The sequence below is a fragment of the Onychomys torridus genome, chromosome 11 (genome assembly GCF_903995425.1).
Source record: "Onychomys torridus chromosome 11, mOncTor1.1, whole genome shotgun sequence".
NCBI lineage: Eukaryota > Metazoa > Chordata > Mammalia > Rodentia > Cricetidae > Onychomys > Onychomys torridus.
Genome location: NC_050453.1, coordinates 23,541,222 through 23,560,831, shown reverse-complemented (window position 1 = coordinate 23,560,831; position 19,610 = coordinate 23,541,222). Strand labels below are relative to the sequence as shown.

At 50.9% G+C, this 19,610-nt stretch overlaps 1 protein-coding gene across 2 annotated transcripts; it reads left to right on the top strand.

The window, feature by feature from the left end:
• Positions 1-294: 294 nt before the first annotated feature.
• Nectin4 (nectin cell adhesion molecule 4) lies at positions 295-18,926 on the top strand. Of its 2 annotated transcripts, XM_036203046.1 has the most exons (10): positions 295-356; positions 735-892; positions 11,046-11,405; positions 12,830-13,120; positions 14,108-14,228; positions 15,329-15,477; positions 15,729-15,882; positions 16,273-16,348; positions 16,774-16,848; positions 17,194-18,926. In XM_036203046.1, the coding sequence occupies exons 2-10, from the start codon at positions 817-819 to the stop codon at positions 17,416-17,418; spliced, it is 1,527 nt and encodes a 508-aa protein (XP_036058939.1). In that variant the 5' UTR covers positions 295-356; positions 735-816; the 3' UTR covers positions 17,419-18,926. The 2 variants fall into 2 exon arrangements, with proteins under 2 accessions (XP_036058939.1, XP_036058940.1); XM_036203047.1 differs by lacking the exons at positions 295-356; positions 16,774-16,848 and having other exon boundaries at positions 662-892.
• The last annotated feature ends 684 nt before the right edge of the window (positions 18,927-19,610 follow it).

The window sequence follows — 19,610 nt, the reverse complement described above, 5'->3', positions numbered from 1 at the left end:
TTTCTCAGGGGTCTCTGAACTAGCTTCCTGTTTCCAGAAAACCACCAGACTAACTTGACTGTTCTCTAGCAAGTCCACTCTCCAATGTAGGCCTTCTGAAGGATGAGGTATTTGGGCCAGCAGATCAGGGACCTCCTCAGTTCTCTGATTCTGTGGTACCAAAACTGAGCCCTTCAGGAGATTGAGGAACTTGTCAAGGACCCCAGGAAACAGCTGACCTGGCTGGCATATAAGAGCGTTGGTTTCATTCTCAGACACATCTGGTGCCTCCCTCTTTAAGACACCCAGGCCTCCTGTTCCACTTTCCTACTAGGGGCTCCCCCTCACAGCGCCGACCATAGACCATACCCTCACAGGTAAAGCCCCTGTTGCAGATGAGATCCCACTACCCGCACCCAGATCCTTCCCTTCTTCCCTCCCTCCCTGGCGCCCATTAGCTAGCCCAGGCCGTGGGGGCGGTGGCTGCGGAGTCTCCTCTCTGTGCCAGGCCCGGCCCCCGGAGACGCACCTGTTCTGACCTGCTTAGCAGGTTCCCAGGTTTCTGCCTTCGTTGTTGGCCACGGCGTGGGAAGCAGCTCTGGGGGAGCTCAGGGCTCCCGATCACGGCTTTTTGGGGGTAATAGCCACGGCTGGGTGGGTAGAACTGGGGCCTGGGTCCCCTAGTGGAGACCCAAGTGGGATAGGCAGGTACGTCTGTGCCTGGGGACTCCGTGACTTCCTGCCTTCTGGGTCAGAGCTTTACACAGTTCCAGAACCGGCTCCCAGGGAGAACTCCGTGGAACCTCAGAATCACTGGGCAGGTCTGCTTGTAGGCCAATGCCCCTGTCCCTGGGAGCCGAGATGTGGGGCCCTGAAGCCTGGCTGCTGCTGTTGTTCCTGGCATCGTTTACAGGTAGGACTTGCCTGAACCATCAGATCTCTTGCTTCTGAGCCCTACCTGGCAGAGACAGGAACACACACACACACACACACACACACACACACACACACACACACACGCATGCATGCAAACTCACACACGAACGCACCACATACGCAAACATTCCCTTTCCTTGGACTCTAGGTGAAGAAGATCATCTCTTTCTCCCCTTCATTCCACTTGCCATCAGTGCCCTCAGAAGAACCAATGTAGCTCTTGCTTCTTAAGTCCCCTCTCTGCTCCAAGGCCAAGCCATTTCATGTCTACAGTCCCTAATTTAACTACCTCTGCTAAGGTCTTGCTTGCCAAAGCCTCTGTGGACACACACACACACACACACACACACACACACACACACACACATCAGTGCAGGTGGGCTGAAAGGTGGAACCCAAGGACCCTGCTCACCCCAGGGCTTCCTGAAGGCTTAGTGGCCTACTACTCAGCTTCAGAACTGCCTCAACATTCACCAAGTGTAGGAAATCTGGTGTCTGGGGAGTAGTGGGCATTTCTGTCTTCTTCTCATCTCATGATAATATTCGGAGCAGCAGGATTGAGGTGCTCATTGTGGGGTTACAGGAAAGCCAAGAAACTCCTCTTCCCCAGCCCCTCTGCTTCTCTGGCACACACACTAATAGGTGGAGAATAATGGTATGTGTTTCTTATATGATTGGGGGGAGGTTAGAAGGTAAAGGGCCTTCTAGATGGGGTATGGTCCACTTTTATTCATTTATTATCTCCATTTCGTCTATTGAGTGCCTCTACAGTCTTTACACTTTCTGCCTGCCTAATATATTCAGGACGTATAGAAATTATCGGAATGTATCATTTTTGAGAGCGAGAGAATAGGTACACAATGAGACCAAAGTAGGATGCCATTGGCTGTTTCTGGGGAAGGCGTAACTGAGAACTCTTTTTCCTTAGGAAGACAGGGCCCTGTCTGTGAAGGACAGTAGGATCCTCAGCCCAAGAAACAGTAGCAAGAGACTGTGGGTTGTTCAGCAGCCCTCAGTGACTCCCCCCTACCCCACCCCCTTGTTCTCAGCTGAAGCTCGAGAGAAGAACAAGGCGTAGATGCCTGGACTGGCAGGATTCAAGGTTGCCCTCACTCTGGGCTTGTAACAGAAGGGTCAAACGGTCCACTCTCTAATTTCAGGATGCTGAGCTCCAAGCTCTGCCTGGCTTTACCCACAACCCCTGCTCTTAATTCCCATCTATGGTATGGCCCTTTTCACCTGTTTAAGACAGAGAGAGAGGGCGGGGCTTCCTGCTGGGTCAGGGAACCCAAGAGACACTTTCCTGTAGAATCTACCCACACCTGAAGAATGGAATCATGCTGGCTCAGGACTTGGGTAGGATCAAAGAGATCACTACTCCAACTCCTTCATTTTACAGATGGGAAAACTAAGAGAAACAGACGGGCAGGTGAGATCTGCAAGATTACTCAGTGTAAGAAGCAGAACCAGGGTTAGTGTCTTGGTCACCTGACTCCTTGTTGAAAAGAGAAAACAAAAACAAAAACAAAAACCCAGCATAGTTGAGTGCATATGGTACTAGATGTTGACAATACACTGGTAAGGATACTATCCCTGCCATCCTTTTCCATGATGCACAACTGTTCTTTCTAATAGAAGCCCAGAGAAGAGGGAAAGAACTGGCTAGAACAGTAGAACCCCAGCCTTCACCCAGGTCTGAGAGAAGCTATGCCCAGGAGAAAGGCTGTCTCCAGCAGCCCAGGAAGCTAGTAACTAATTGGATGTCACTGTACTTCAGCCTGCACAGAGATGAAGGCTATTCCCAGGGATCCCTGGAAACTTAGACCACAGGGGGCCATAGCCCAAGGACTAATAGTCCCATCACCTCTATTCTGGCTCTCCTGTGTGTATGTATAGGCATCCTCTTAAAGGCCCACGAACCTACACAAAGTTTATGTCTCTCAATGCCCCACAAATTTGGACATCAGGAGCCTTGAGCTATGATCCCATTTCTTCCATTAATTTGTTAGGTACTTTTGAACAGCTAAGAGACTACTTCAGGAGGCCAAGAAGGACTGGACGGTCTCTGCAGGCCTCTTGACCCTGAAATACTAGGCTCCTGTGATTGACTGACCAGCTCCTGGCTTGAAGTGGAGTGTTGGTGGTGTTTGAAGATTTGATCAGTCTCCCTGTGGCCGAGAGGACCCTTCCCAAGGATGCAGCCTTCCTAGCCCAATTGCAAAGTGACACCTGCCCCCCAACTCCAGGGCCATTAGAGCGTGGAGCCCTAGGGCCCTGCCCCACCCCTGCCAGAGAGAGGAGCCCAGGCTTGGGAGGCGCCTCCAACACCACAGCTCTTTGTTTCTCCTTAATGGGATGAGTTTCCGGGTGAGGTCCCATCCCTCTCCGCACCCCCCCCCCCATCTCTTGCCTCGGGGCTGAGGGGCCTTGAATCTGCAAACTACTTTCCAATAGGATCCCGGTGTCTAACTCTTTGGGTCCTGCAGGACCTGGGCATAAGCTGTTGTGTGAATTCTAAATTCTGTCTGCTGAAGGTTAGGATCAACTTTCTGTTTAAATTAATTTCCTAGAAAGGGAGGGGCCCCCATCCCTGCTTTTCTGCTCCCGATGACAGAGGTGGGCAGGCCTTTTCCTGTAGGACCTACCCAAACCCAGAGAAGCCAGAAAGGGAGGTTTGCATCCCCGCCCAAGTGTGCAGAGCTAGGAGAATCCCAGGGAAGCCCTTGGCCCCGGTGACCTTGGTTCCGTCCAGGTGTTTTCTAGTGACGCAGCCGGAGTGGAGGGACCCCAGCTCCAGAAGCGGCAGTGAGGAGTTTAGTGTGCACAGCTCGCTCTTCTAGAGCATAGCCTCAGAATCTGGGGGTCCTCAGGAAAAGCAAATGGGTACGAGCCACTGAGGGGAAGCAAGCCTGGAAGGAGAGAATGCCTGCATGACCTAGTCTCCAAAACTTACCCTGGCAAAGAAGGGATGGAAATGAAAAGTGGGAAACTGAGTCAGGAGCACAGAGAGTAGAGGAACTTTGGGGTCTGGAACTGGGAACAGAATCTAAAGCAATTACATTTTAAGTGGGGAGTCACACACCTGTTTTCTGGAGGAGAATGGGGGCACCATACTCTATTCTTACTGGAACAGGAGTCAACATGGCGCCTGTGGCCTGAGGAGCTGTTCCCATGGCTTTCTGTGCCCCACCCCCAACTCATCTCTCTAAAACTGTTCTGAAGGCTAAGGTTGGGGCTGTGATGTGAAATGAGGCAGAGCTGGCCACAATGGAGGAGCGGGTGGGCAGAACTCAGGGGCGGGGGGGGGGGGGGGGACTGGATCTCAGGAGTTTGAGAGAAGTTGAATTCTAGGTCTCCCACCCACAGTGGTGACTCAGCAGGGCTCAGACTCTGGCTCCGGGGGGTTTAGGGGACTTATCTGTGCTGAGAGCTGTGTCTAAGGCAGAGCTGGCTGCTCATGAACTGCCCTCCCCATGGTTCTTCTTTCCCTGATACTTCTGTGGCTCCCCTCCCTAGACACTAATCTGTGGGTGGGCGCTTTGCCCAGCTTGGGAAGCTCTGGTTAAGCTGGGGGGCTTAGGAAAAGTGGGGGGTAAGTGAGAGAGGTGGGTGAAGGTGGAGGGAAAGGTTTTGGTTTCCAAAGTTCTCAATTCCAAGGCCAAGGTTATGGGCACGGGAAGGACCAAAATGGTTTTGCTTTGTTTGTGTCGCCTGTCCTGGGTGGATGGGGGGTCTATAGACACTTCCCTCTTGTGTCTTTTCTTCCCTCAAACTAACACATCTACGACAGCCTTCTCTGGTGAAGCTGGTGAAGGGAGGCAAGAGTTAACAAAAAAGAATGAGACCCTAGACTGCTTGGACCCCTCCCCCTAGCCCCAGGCAGAATCCCGTCGTCCCCCCCCCCCCCCCCTGCAAGCTGCTTCCCACCAAACCTGCACCAGACAGCTCTTACCCCAGGCCTAGAGCCAGAGCTGGTTTTTCTGGTGGTGGCAAGCAGCAAAACCCTGACAGAGATTCCCAAGGAAGAATCTATGCTTGGGGGGCCAGAAGTACTGGGGGGCCCAGGGGTGTGGCCAGAGGGGGTAAAAAGGGTGGGAGTCCTTTTGTAGGAACCCAAAGAGCAAGAGAGAGAGAGAGCCTTTGTTTTGTTTGTCAGGGAGGCTTGGTGGCCATTTCCCATCACCTGGAGGGACAGTGACCTCATCTCTGGTTACCTCCACCTTGTGCCTGAGATGAATCTGCCCTGAAGTCTTGGGGTGAGATGGGGAGAGAAGCCAGGGGCAACATTCGAATGGGCAGAAGCCCAGAGCCACACACTGACCAAATGCAGCTGAGCCAGACATGCGGAAGCCAAGATAAACGACATCAAAATATTTACTATGTGTGCGGAGTTCCGCTGGATGGGAATGTGGACTGTGTGTTCAGAGGGTGAGATTTATACGTAATGGTGCGTGCATATATGTTCATCTGCTAACAGATAGCTCCTCCCTCTGGGTATAGAGAACCTAGGATGTATATTTCCCCAAAGAGAGATGTGAACACATACATGTGTGAAACATACAAGAAACATGCAACGGGGTTGGGGATTTAGCTCAGTGGCGGAGCGCTTGCCTAGCAAGCATAAGGCCCTGGGTTCGATCCTCAGCTCCACATGAAAAAAAGAAAAGAAACATGCAGGAAAATAGCTTCTCATGCCCATGATAGAAAAACTGGCCTAGCCGTCATCCAAAGATACCACAGACATTCAGACACAAAAGACAGGCAGTTATTCCCTGTCACACAGACACACTTCTGGGACCCCAGGTGTGCATATACTTTCATGCACCAGCAGAAGATGCTGATGGATAAAAGTTCCTCAAAAGAAAAGATCTTGTTCTCAAACACGTTACTATGGCTGAGTATCTGCAAGGGCCAGCCTCAGTTTCTCCTTTTGAGCTCAAGAGGCCAAGCCTTATACAGAAAGGAAAGTTGGAGCCAAGGAACAGAGTCGGGTGTAGTCAGCTAGCCCAAGCCAGGAATGGAGGACCTGTCTGGGAGCGGGCGGGGTACACAAAGGGCAGGGCCCCAAAGAGGCCTGAGGGGGGCTGGCCAGGGGTGGGGGAGGCTGAGGGCAGGGATCCCGTCTGGCCAGTTGGGCCTGTTCTCTCCCTTGCGCAAGGTGGTGGTGGCTGTGGCTAGGCCTGCTGCTGTGTGGCAGCTTCTGAGTCACTAAGGCTCCTGACCAGCGTCCTGCTGCTCCTGGAGAGGAGAGGTGGGGAGCCAGGAGGAGAGGAGTGCCCCAGAAGCTAGAGGCCACCAGCCTCAGCAAACAACATGCAGCAGCAGAAGGGTCTGTGGGGCTTGGCCTGGCCTGGCTACTACATGCCCATAAGGTGACCTCACCAAGCAGGCGGTGTGTCTCCTTCAGTCTGGTGACATCATCATGCTGACGCCAGGCAGGCACTGGGTGGGGGAGAGGAGGAGACAATCTTGGCCTGCCCTGGCTTGGAAGCCTGGGTTCCCGGGTCCATTTAGCCCAGGACAAGGATACTTGGGCTAAGTATCTTAACTCATCTCTTTATTTAGAAGATGAACTGAAGACCATTGGAAGTGGGGATGCCTCAGCCTGAGATACTTCCACTAAATAGTGGCTTTAGGACAGTGTGGGTTTTGTAGGAACAATTCCAAAGGAACTTTCCTGTTACACTGGGTTCCTCAGTCTGCTCAGTCTGAAAAACTGGGGCTTGTATCTTCAGAATGAGGATTTTGGACTCATGGGTTAGGGACATTGAGGATGGAGACTCAGGCATATGATGGGTACCAATTCTTTTTTTTTTTTTTTTTTTTTTTTTTTTAATTTTCTTTTCAAGACAGGGTTTCTCTGTATAGCTTTGGAGCCTGTCCTGGAACTTGCTCTATAGACCAGATCTCAAACTCAGAGATCTACCTGCCTTTGCCTCACAAGTGCTGGGATTAAAGGCATGTGCCACCACTGCCCGGTGGGTACCCAATTCTTACTGTGCCTAATGAGGTATTTGGGGGGATAGCATATATGACTTGTGGTGGAGGAGGGCCAGTGTAGGGATGAAGATGGAAATATACAGGCTTGAGAGATGGCAGTTAAGAACACTTGTTCTTGCAGAGGACATAGGTTCAATTCCCAGCACCCACATGACAGGTAACAGCCACCTGTAACTCCAGTTCCAAGAAATCTGATGCTCTCTTCTAACCCACATGGGCACCAGGCACATAGTACACATATACGCAAGAAAACATTCATACACATAAAATAAAAATAAATATAAAAGTGAAAATTTAAGGATGGAAATATGGGATCTGATAGTGTCACAGAAATAATCTTTGGAAGGATTTGTGTTTCCTAGTGGGGCAGGGCTTAGAGTCCCCATGACCTGCACTCCACATTACTGTGACTTAAATCTACATTAGTGTTTTGCAGCAGAGTGAGCTGGAGAGTCCATATCGCACCCCACCCCCAGCCTTCTTTGACAACCTTACTCCCTTTACCTGGGAGGGGTGCAAGTGGTTAGCTGGACTCCCAGGCTGGGCTGGGTGGGACCAATGTCAGCTTAGGCAGGTCAGGGCCCTGGTATCTGGCCCTGCAGGTCTGTCCTGTCCAGTCTGGGGCCCTCCCAACTCCCAGCAGCAGCACCCTTCCCTCTGCTCCTCCTATTAGGGCCACAGGATCCATTCATTTGTCTCACTGGAACCCTCTGCCCTAGTCCATGCTTCTTTCCTCACTACATGCTGCCCATCTCCATCCTCTTCTTCCTCCGTCTGGTCCAGAGATGCTCTCTTTGTCAATGAATTCAGAGAGCCAGTTTATCTTACCCCCACCCCAAGGTTGCCATGCCAACACTTTCCCAGCCTAGTCCATCTACGGGACTGTGCATGCCTCTTGGTTCTGCTGTCTTTCTGCTACCTATCTCTTTCATGCATCTGTTCATCCATTTGTATATTACTTTTGTTTTTGAGAGGTGGGGATTGAGACATTGTCTCCCTGTTGCCCAGGATGGCCTTGAACCCAAGATCTTCTTACCTGAGCCTCCCCAAGTGTTGGGATTAGAGGTATGGGCTACCATGCCTGGCTTCATTCATTCATTCATTCATTTATTCAGCCAGTCAATAAACACTCATTCAAGGTCCAATTATGTGACAGGAAGGAAACCACATTCCGCTGACTGAGCATGAAATCAGAAACCATGTTTTTAATATGCGATACACGGCCCTGTTTTGACTCTTGTGGAGCTCAATGCCTTGGGAAAGGAGAGTAAGAAAACAGGAAGTCTAATCTATAGGTTCAAGTGCTATGATTGGGGTAAAGCAGAATGCTAGGGAAGCCAGGGGCAGGACACCTGACGTTGCCGGAGGTGGGGGAGGGGAGGGAGGGAGGGAGGACTCAGGAGGAAATGATGTCTGAGCAGAGTCCTAAGGCATGAGTAGTAGTTCTCCAGACAGTGATGAGCAACCAGACACTGGGAGGAGAGCATTCCAGGCAGGGGTACAGTGTGAGCAGAGGTGACAGACCACAGGGTGTGTGGGGTGCTGCTGGTAAGAGGCAGGGACTATAAAGAGTTGGATGTTCTAAGCTGGAGCCCTTGCCATCCCACTCTTTGGCCCTGGCCCGGCCCCTGGCCCTGGGTTTGTTTATTTTTTCATAACAAACCCAGGCATCGTCCCAGACATCCAGTTACCTTTGAGTCTTTCCTGTTTTTCACCTCTCCCTAGTCAGTGACCCCCACCACCATGTCCCTTTTTTCTGCCCAGCACCACCTTGCCAGGGATGCGTTACGGCCTCATGGTATCTACTTCGGACTCTTTCCATGATCTGTTTTCTGGTCAGACTGCATGATGTACCTGCCTTGTGCCCCTTGCTGGCCAGGGGAGCTTTGGTGACTCTCCACTTCCTCTTGTTCAAATTTGAACTCCTTTTCCTGGCAATGGGCAGTCCTGGGCTATTTGGACCCACCCTACCCCAGCTATATTTTCCACTGCCGCCCAGCACACACACCCTACCTTAGGTCGGGTCCACTTCTCTCTGCTTCCCGAACCAGCAGCCAGGCTCCCCACTTCCTTAGTGGTTGCTTACCTTGACCTGTATCTATAATGCCTTTCTTTTTTATTATTATATATGTTTATTTATTAAAACTTTTTTTCCCATTTTACATACCAACCCCAGTTCCCCCTCCCTCCCTTACTCCCACCTCCTCACCTCCCTCCCACTCTACGCCCATCCACTCCTCAGAGTGGGTAAGGCCTCCTTTGGTACTCAACAAAGTCTGGCATACCAAGTTGAAGGACAGCCTAGCTCCTTCTCCATTGTATCAAGGCTGAGCAAGGTATCCCACCGCAGGGAATGGGCTCCAAAAAGCCAGTTCATGCATCTGGGATAAGTCCCGGTCCTGCTGCCAGGGACCCCACAAACAGATCAAGTCACATAGCTGTCACCCACATTCAGCGGGTCTAGTTCAGTCCCATGCAGGTTCCTAAGCTGTCAGTCCAGAGTCAGTGAGCTCCAGCTAGCACTGGTCAGCTGTCTCTGTGGGTTTCCCCATCATGATCTTGACCCCATCTGGAGGTCTTAAATACAGGCTTACAGGACAATGGGGGAACCCCAGTTGGCAGAAGTTCGCTTCTGATTTTTGGGGTTTTTTTTGTTTTTTGTTTTTTTTGATCTGAGAATCGAACCCCAGGCCTTGCGCTTGCTAGGCAAGCGCTCTACCATTGAACTAAATCCGCATCCCCCCCACCCCCAATCCTGATGTTTTACAACTATAATGCCTTTCTAAGGTATCCCAGGCCTCCTGATCCCACCCAACTCATACACGAAGCCCTCCCTATGACTCCCACATCCCTCAAACAACCTACGACTAAACTAAACACTAAATCATCAAACACTAAATCAGAAACTACCATTGCAAGTCAGGTGTGGTGATGCATCCAGAAATCCAAGCACTCTGGAGGCTGGGGCAGGAGGAAGTGAGTTTGAAGCCAGCTTGGCAGGCTACATAGTTAGACACTGTCTTAAAAAGAAAGAGGAAGAGGAGGAGAAAGAGAGAGAGAAAGAAATTATCATTGCATGATTCCATACCTGTTTATTAGTAGATAGATAGATAGATGGATAGATAGATAGATAGATAGATAGATGTCTACCATTTGAATTTCTTCCTCCTAAACAGACCTGGGGTTCCATGAGGGCAGGAAATGGATCTTTATTTGCCAATAAGGTTATGTAATAGACGAATCTAATTTCAAAATTTCCAAATGCTTCATACAGCTGCTCATCGATTACCCAAACACTAGTCCTTCATCCCTGGTCCTGTGATTCTGGCTCAACCTTCTGACACAGTTACTGTGTGCCTGCCCTGACCTCATCTCTCCAGGCCCCTGACCTGGGGGCCCTTTCTGTCTTCAGTGACTTGCTGGTTCCTGCCCCTAAACCTCGGTTCATGCCATTCCTCCCACATGGAAAACCTCCTTCTCTCTGGGAATCCAGGCCTCTCATCTTCAAGCCATGTGAAAAATGTTCTCAAGGGCCTGTCAGGATGGACCTTGGCCTCCCCAAACGCCCCATTCCAGGCACCAAACGTTCTCAACCTTTTCAGTTGCTCCTCACCGTTCTTTCCCAAAGCATTTACTTTTTATTATTATTATTATATTTGTGTTTTAATTTTACACATCAGCATTCACTTTTACTTTCACCCCACTTGGTAGATTGGGCCTCCTGTGAAATTTGTCCCTGGTTTCCTGGTTCTATGTTTAGAGAGAGATTCCATTTCCTGGAAGGCTATGAGCTTCTTGAGGGTAGGAGCTATGTCTCTCTGGTCCTGTTAGGGTTTCTTTGCTCAAATAGAGTCCTAGGCTGCAAAAGGGTGAGTCTTCCATAAATCATCTCTGTGGCCTTAGGCAAGCTGCTTCCCTCTGGATCTCAGCTTCCTTCTCTGTTACATGGCGATAATAACGCCTACCTCTTGGGAATGTTGTGTGGATCTAATGAGGTAATGGACTGAATGCGCTTCGCAAGCACAAACCGCTCCAGTTCCGGCGGCCTTTGCTGTCATTATCATTTTGATTGCGGTCCCTTGGTTCTGGCAGCCCCCCTCAGCCTGACTGCTTTTGTCTGCCCCCTGCAGGCCGATGCCCCGCGGGTGAGCTGGAGTCCTCGGACTTAGTGACAGTGGTGCTGGGCCAGGACGCAAAACTGCCCTGCTTTTACCGAGGGGATCCGGATGAGCAGGTGGGGCAAGTGGCATGGGCTCGGGTGGACCCAAACGAGGCCCCCAGGGATCTGGCCCTACTGCACTCCAAATACGGGCTTCATGTGAGCCCCGCCTATGAGGACCGCGTGGAGCAACCACCGCCCCCGCGAGACCCTCTGGACGGCTCCGTGCTCCTGCGCAACGCTGTGCAAGCTGATGAGGGCGAGTACGAGTGCAGAGTCAGCACCTTCCCGGCCGGCAGCTTCCAGGCACGGATGCGGCTCCGTGTTCTGGGTAAGTAGAGCCAGCTGGGCATGATCAGGATTGGGTGGGAGGAGATAGGACTGGATTGCAGAGATGGATGGGGCAGAGGCAGAACAGGCAGACATAAAAGATAAGGCCCTGTAGGGGTGAGGGAGGATTAACCAGCCCCTCCCACCCAATCCATAAATTCTCTCCAAAAGCCGCCAAAGCTGGGGAATAATACATATTTTAGGGAGCTGTTCTTCTGATGGCCCGAATTTCACCCTGTACACCTTTGTCCTTCTGGAGCAGTAGAGTGTGGACTTACTCTTCTGAACAGCTTTTCAAAGAGCTGAAAACCTCTGCCAGGCTCCGCTTTTCCCTCTTTTCCAAGCTGCCCTTTACTGATTCTACAAAAGACATCAATGCAAAACCTCCTTCATCATCCTAAGCGCTTTGGTTTTAAAATGTGGGAGTCCCAAATGTGGACATGAGGCCCAGCTGTGATGTGGCTGTATGTGAGCAGGGGAGTTAATACAGTCCTTGACTGGGCCTTCAGTGAATGTCGTCTAAGACCACATTCACCTTTTAAACCACTACCTTGCAGAGGTGCTGGTCAACTTGGACCGATGGCCAAGATGTCTTCAATTTTGTGCTTGGGCTGTTTTGGAGCTAGAAGTAAGAACACACACACACACACACACACACACACACACAAATAAATTTTGCTTTGGGCTATTTTGAAGGTAAAAATTAGAGCCTTTATGGTTTTGCTTTGGGTAGAGATTAGTAACATAAGCCTTGGAGGGAACAAAACAAAGCCTGAGTGTAAATAAAGCTGGGCATAGTGATCCATATCTATACTTACACTGCTCCAGAAGCTGAGTCAGGAGGATAGAGAATTTGAGGAAACCCCCCCCCCCCAAACAAAATCTGTGAGTCTAGGCTTTGTCACTGAAGAGCTGATGACCTGGAACAAATCAGTGAGTCTCCCTGAGCTTTGTGTTCCTCATCTGAGGTACAGGCATAATAATACCCACCTCATGAGTTTGTTAGCAGAATTAAATGAGATAATGTATGCAAAATATTGAGCATAATAGTTGACACATAATAAGTAGTGGTTATTATTGTTATTATTACACAGATAGTATCTAATTAGTTCTATAACTATTTTTATTTTTATTTTTAAATGACCTATGCATATAGTAAAAAATTCTAGGGGTTGGCGATTTAGAGCGCTTGCCTAGAAAGCACAAGGCCCTGGTTCGGTTCTCAGCTCCAGAAAAAAAAAAAAATTCTAATAGTGAAGAAAGATGTAAAGACACTTGAAATTACACCACTGATCTGGCACTTTTATTGGTGAGATAGGAAAAGGGGACTGAAGTTTGCAACTGGGTAGGACTGAGAGAGGCCTCCTGACCACGATTGTGCATAGCTTTCACATACCCCTTCCCGGCCCTCCCCACCATCCGCAGTGCCTCCCCTGCCTTCACTGAATCCTGGTCCACCACTAGAAGAGGGCCAAGGCCTGACGTTGGCAGCCTCCTGCACTGCAGAGGGCAGCCCAGCCCCCAGCGTGACCTGGGACACAGAGGTCAAAGGCACACAGTCCAGCCGTTCCTTCAAGCACTCCCGCTCAGCTGCTGTCACTTCAGAGTTCCACCTGGTGCCTAGCCGAAGCATGAATGGGCAGCCACTTACCTGTGTGGTGTCTCACCCTGGCCTGCTCCAGGACCAAAGAATCACCCTCACCCTCCAAGTGGCCTGTGAGTATTGGGATATATGGCTAAGATATTCCTATGTATCCCTACATTCTGAAAATAGAAGTAAGACACTATGACCCTGAACCATGCCAGGAGGGTCAGCCCGAGTCTGGGAGTCTGCAGTCTAATCCAAAGACAGAAGACTTGGGGGCCAACCTAGGTATCCTGGGAAAATCACTGGGGTCTCTGTGAGCCTTTGTTTGTTTGTTTGGTTAGTGTTTTGTTTTGAGACAGGGTTTCCCTGTGTAGTCCTGGAACTAATTCTGTAGACCAGACTGGCCTCAAACTCACAGATATACCTCTGCCTCTGCTGGGATTAAAGGCTGGTGTCTCTGTGAGATTTGTAGAAGAGACTGCCTTATTTTTACGGTGTTAATGGGAGAATAAAATATAAATATAGACGTGAAGGTGCTTGCAAAATATACGGTTTAGGGTTTGGAGATGGGCTTGGGACAAGCCCTCATTCCGCTATTTACTAACAGGTATTTCATCTTGTTGGACTTCACTTTCTTCACCAGCAAATGAGTGTAATTATACCAACTTTACCCAATTTTGATGAGAATTAGCGTCCATGAATGCAAAGCATCTCATGGATTTTAAATCCTACAAAGGTTCAGTAACTGATAGTGTGTTCCCAGCATTAGACTTCAAGCCCAGACTACACTATCATCTGGTACAAATCAACAAATATTTGCTAGAGAAATGGACAAACTGGTGGGTTGTCAGGCATTTAGTGAGTACCTGCTCTGTGAGTAGCACCGTGCTAGGCACCATGGAAGATCCAGGAAGAGTGTGAAACTCTGTCACCCCAAGGGACGTGCAGGCTCACAGCACAGGTCAAGTAAAATAGACTCTGAGCTTTGGTGTGTGTGTGTGGCCAGGAGCTGTGGGTGAGGGTAGAGGGAGGCTGTTCCAGCAAGGCAGGGGGGCTTCAAAGAATCATGGCTTAAGGCCTCTTCCCATTCTTCCTCCTGCCTCCCCCCACTCCAGTCCTTGCAGAGGCCTCTGTGAGGGGCCTTGAGGACCAGAACTTGTGGCATGTTGGCCGAGAAGGAGCTACACTCAAATGCCTGAGTGAAGGACAGCCCCCTCCCTCATACAACTGGACACGGTAAGGGCCTATACTTAGAGAAAGGAAGGCCTAGCTTGGGACTATCATCCTTTTCTTTTCAGGGCAAGGATGAACTCGTTATAAGCTAGAACCACATATTCTGAACCCTAGATAAGTTAGGGCATATGTTCAGACCAATATAAAAATATGCATAGTCGCTGGGCGGTGGTGGCGACGCATGCCTTTAATCCCAGCACTCAGGAGGCAGAGGCAGGTGGATCTCTGTGAGTTCAAGGCCAGCCTGGTCTACAGAGTGAGTTCCAGGACAGGCTCCAAAACTACACAGAGGAACCCTGTCTCGGGGAAAAAAAAAAAATGCATAGTCAGTAAATATTACTGGCTTGTTCCAGGGAATGCATGGTTACCCATAGGGAAGACATAGCTATCTTCTTGACTCCCCCCCCCAACTTTAAACTATGAAATATAACTATAGTAAATATTAATCTTATAGTAAATATTAATATTAAGTATTTGTGAGTGCTAAAAGTCCATGAGAAAAAAGAAAGCTGACTATAACTGCTGTTATACCAATACTCCTTGTAACAATGTTGCCAGCACCTCAGAAACTCCTACCCACTTCTACCAGCTCTTTCAGAGTCCAGAGAAAGCGGTGGGACCCCCACGTGTGTGAGCCTATGATAGGCATGTTCTTACATGTGGACATGTGAATGACACATGTGGCCTTGTGCCTGGGGCCAGGTTTGTTTACTCCACCATGCAATGTCATAGGTGTTGGAGCATGCAGTCACAGTTTCCGAGCACCTCTGAGCCCAGCTAGGAGTGGAGTGTCCTATTGTGTGGACTTGATAGCATGTATACCTGTTACCTGGTGCTGGATGACGTGATGCCTGTGGGAGCATGTGGGATGGCACGCGTGTGGATCTTCCCCAAGTGTGTGTGGGGGTGCCCGGGTCAGGCTGGGCGGCAGGGAGAAAGGGCCTCTGCCTAGACCTGCCTAGGGTAGGGAGGGGCACCGTGGGAACAGCCTGAGGCTCTGGATGACGTCATGGGGGAAGGGGATGAAGAGCTGCCTGGGCACGTTGGGCGGTGGCAGCCTTAGCCTGCCCCAGCCAGCACCCTTCAGCTTCCCTGTCCTTCAGGCTGGATGGACCTCTGCCTAGTGGGGTACGAGCAAAAGGGGATACTCTGGGCTTTCCCCAACTGACTCCTGAGCACAGTGGCATCTACGTCTGCCATGTCAGCAATGAACTTTCTTCAAGGGATTCTCAGGTCACCGTGGAAGTTCTTGGTAAGCACAGTGGTTGGGGGACAAAGACAGGGATGCTGAGTTCAGAGTTGGGGGTGGGCAGTGGGAAGCAAGACAGAGAAAGAAATGGGAAAGAATGTCTTTGGAGATGACAGTATATTTTGGAGAGAGTTAAGCTGAGTGGGCCGCTGTGCATGTGTTCTGTGAGGATAATAATTGGGTAGCAATGGGATTTGGTGTGGCTCCTGAAAGGATCTGGGCATGCGCCTCAGACATTGGCTTGTCTCCCGCAGACCCTCAAGATCCAGGGAAGCAAGTGGACCTCGTGTCGGCCTCAGTGGTGGTGGTGGGTGTGATCGCTGCACTCTTGTTCTGCCTCCTGGTGGTGGTAGTGGTCCTCATGTCCCGGTATCACCGGCGGAAAGCACAGCAGATGACCCAGAAATAGTGAGTACTGGCTACACCAGGTGGGTGGAAGAAGCGAGCTGAGGACGGAGATGAGTGAAGCAGGAGGTGAACAGAGGAGAAAGGACACTGGGTAGTCCACCCGAGATGGGCAGAGTCTCTGGGGACCCCGACCACAGCTGGATGAGGAGCCATGGGCCTGAGAGAAACACACATTCGTATTCCCCAGGTATCATCTACTATGCATACTTTAGCACTATGTGGAACACTCATGCCTTCCAGCCACGCAGGTCATCTGCAGCCACATACTCGGTGGCAGGCGTAGTTTGGCAGTCATACCCTCCAGTCACCTTACACAGGCTCAGCCAGGCTAGGCTCACCTTAGGAGGCTGTCACTGCTCTCAGTTCCTGACAAGAGGATGTCTTTCCCAGTGAGGAGGAGCTGACTTTGACCAGGGAGAACTCCATCCGGAGGCTGCATTCTCATCATACGGACCCTCGGAGCCAGGTGCGTGCTAAGGTTGGGCGCATGCGTGGGGCGTGGACGCGCAGGTTTGCTTGGGTCTGGGCTCCTCTGTAGATAGGAGCATAGCCCCATGCCAGGCCTGGCTGCTTACTCATAGCTGGGGCTGAGCTGAGGCTGGGATAATTAGCCGGGATAGATGCTTTGGGGCTGCTAGGACTTCCTCCGTGCAAGGCCCTTTTAGCACTGGGTTGGGGGCTGCTCTAAGAATCCACCACCAGTGCTGGTTCCAGGGTGGGTTTGGGGGAGTCAGTGAGGGAAGGAGGATGTTTGTGTCAGAGACACGTGGACCTATGGGTTGGGGGACAGGTGATCAGGGAGGAGGCCGGCGGAGAAAGAGAGAGGTGAAAAGGCTGGGGGAGGAGGCTGAGCTCTCTTCTAACTCCTCCCCTGTGTCTGGGCCCCTGCAGCCGGAGGAGAGTGTAGGGCTGAGAGCGGAGGGCCACCCCGATAGTCTCAAGGACAACAGTAGCTGCTCTGTGATGGTGAGGCCCCCCGGCCCCACCGGTGTCCCCAACACTCTCCCGGCCCGAGAGGTGGTGTGACAGCAGCCCCCTATACCAGCCCCTGCATCTCATCCCTGGCTCACATGCAAGCCCCGCCCCCCCCATTTCTGCTATGCCTTTGTTCTCTGTCTCCCCACCCCTATGTATAACACTTGTTCTTGCCCTCCCTACCCCCAATTTCCCAAGCCCCATGCCTCTGGGACAGCCATTACCCGTGCATGCGTGCTTTCCCGACCTCTGACCCCATCACAACCCAGCCCTACCCGCACCGTGCCTGCCCGTTTGATCTTGACTCCTGACTTAGCCTCTGTCCTTGGTCTCCAGAGTGAAGAGCCAGAGGGCCGTAGCTACTCCACGTTGACCACAGTTAGAGAGATAGAAACACAGACTGAACTACTGTCTCCAGGCTCTGGGAGGACGGACGAGGAGGAGGATCAGGATGAAGGCATCAAACAGGCTATGAACCATTTTGTTCAGGAGAATGGGACCCTGAGAGCCAAACCCACAGGCAATGGCATCTACATCAACGGGCGAGGGCACCTGGTCTGACCCAGGTCGGCCTCCCTCCCCAGGCCTGGTTTCTTCTGCTTCCATGGGGGATTTCAACTCTACGTAGGGGGAACCCTCCTTAAATGCCTGCATTTCTTTAGGAAGATACTTCCCAGCCCACTGACTGCTCCACTTTTACCTCCAATCCTTCTGTTCATCAGGAGGGCTCCACTGGTTGGGTGCCTCCCATCATTGTGTGTGTGTGTGTGTGTGTGTGTGTGTGTGTGTGTGTGTGTGTGTGTGCATTCATGGCACTCCATTGTATGTGCACAGAGGGGTGACTGTCCATGGAGCATGGTGTGCATTGTGCTGTCTTGTTGAGAGTCCAAGTGAATGGTGTGTGTGACTCGTGATTCGTGGCTGTGTGCAGAACGTTGCTAGGGTGTGGCTTGTGAGTAGCGTGTCTCATGTGTGACCTCTGCCTGCAGATGCAGATATTTTCCTCAGACCCCAGAGCAGTATTAGTGATGCAGAGGTTGGAAGTGAGAGGTGGAGACTATGGGCCAGATCCAGGTGTGCGGGCATAGCTGGAGCTCGAATCTGATCTCCAAAGCAGGGGAGCTGTGTCCCCCACACTCTGGGAGCAAGTGTGAAGCAGACGTCCAGGGGTCTGTCAGAGGCTTGAACTGTTACAGAAGCCCTCTGCCCTCTGGTGGCTTGTGTGCCTGCTGCATGTACATACCTTCTGTAAACGAACCTCCGAGGGAACCTCCTGAGTTCAGCTCAGACTCCCCCAATAAGAGAAAAGAAACTTAAAAACAAACAAACAAAACCCTTTTTGATTTATGAGCATGCTTTTTTTTACTGGGCTTGTTTAAGCAAGGACAACCCACATAGGCATTCAACAAGACTGTTGAGAAGACCCCACAGCAGGGGCTAATTCCTATGGTTCTGGAACGTTCTCCTCCTAGGGCACTTTCACCCAAAGAGGCTCTGGAGAGGAAGCAGGCAGCTGCCGGAGTCTGGAACCAGTGATGTGAGATATAAACACTGGGAAAGGAGAATAGAGATGGGGTGCTTGGCTCCCTTGACCCCTCAAACCTTCCCCTACTTGTGTCTGCAGTTATGTGTGCCTTCACGGAGTTGGGACGTGGTGTCGAGGGCCCGGGGTTCAGTTGTGTAGAGGGCAGAGGGTAGTGAGGGAAGGTGGAAGTCCAGGTGAGGGAAGGCGGAAGTCCAGGTGAGGGAAGGCGGAAGTCCAGGTGAGGGAAGGTAACAGCTGCTGTAGGTGAAGGGTGGTAGTAGCTCCTTCCCCAGGGTTTTCTGAGTCATCGATTTGGGACTCTTCTGGCACTTTCTATGTGTGGGGCGTGGGGTTAGATGTTTTTCTTTAGCCTGCTCAAACCTACTCAGCCAGAATACTGAGATTTAGTATCCAAACCCCGTGTGGCCTGAAATCTGCTCTAAAGGAGGGGCTCTCAGCCTATTCTCAAGCAACCCAGGACTTGTGGACCCGAGATTCTGGGGTCCTAGTATGTATATTTCATGTAAATATATGTATATTTGTACATAAAATGATATTCTGTTTTTAAATAAACAGACAAAACCGTTTCTGTCTGGTTCCTGTCTTGCCCCTTAAACTGGGTAAGTCTCAAGTGCCATGCTGAGTCTCGATGTCATCCTTCCTTTGCTCCCAGGCAGGGTGAGGACCCAGATACTTGCAACTAAGAAGGGAGCAAATGGCTTTCAAAATGCTTTCAGCCATTTCTGAGTGCCCTCAGGTAGGAGAGTGTGAACATGACCTGCTTTCGGGGAAGCCGGTGCCTTCGTTTGTAAAGTGTTTCAAATTTGAGTGTACTGGAAACCTCCAGCAGCTGTGTGGGGTGGAGAGCCATGTACCCTTTTACAGACAAAGAAACTGAAACTCAAGAGCCAGCTGGTCTGTGTCCTCACTTTAAAATGTATGGCAACTGAGGCTCAGTGAAGTAATGTGGCTTGACCAAGATGACAGGGTCATCAGAGGCATCCTCCATTCTGAGTACATTCTGTACGGTCCTTTCCTGCCTTGCTCACCGGCAAGCTTCAGTTCTCTGTCCCGCCCAAGAATTTTGGTCTCTAGAAATGCCAGCCACCTGCTCACAACCCAGGCACCATTACTCCACCCCAGGGTTCTGACATCACCTCCCTTTGTGACCAATGGATGAAGTCCCAGCAATGATGAGGATGTGAATGTCAGCTACCACCCCCACCCC

Bases quoted from the DNA above. Each gene is read 5' to 3' on its own strand.
- Nectin4 (XM_036203046.1), top strand. From the start codon at position 817: ATGCCCCTGTCCCTGGGAGCCGAGATGTGGGGCCCTGAAGCCTGGCTG. The intron at 13,121-14,107 runs GTGAGTATTGGG...CCCCCACTCCAG, and splicing joins CCTCACCCTCCAAGTGGCCT to TCCTTGCAGAGGCCTCTGTG. The intron at 15,883-16,272 runs GTGAGTACTGGC...TGTCTTTCCCAG, and splicing joins CAGCAGATGACCCAGAAATA to TGAGGAGGAGCTGACTTTGA.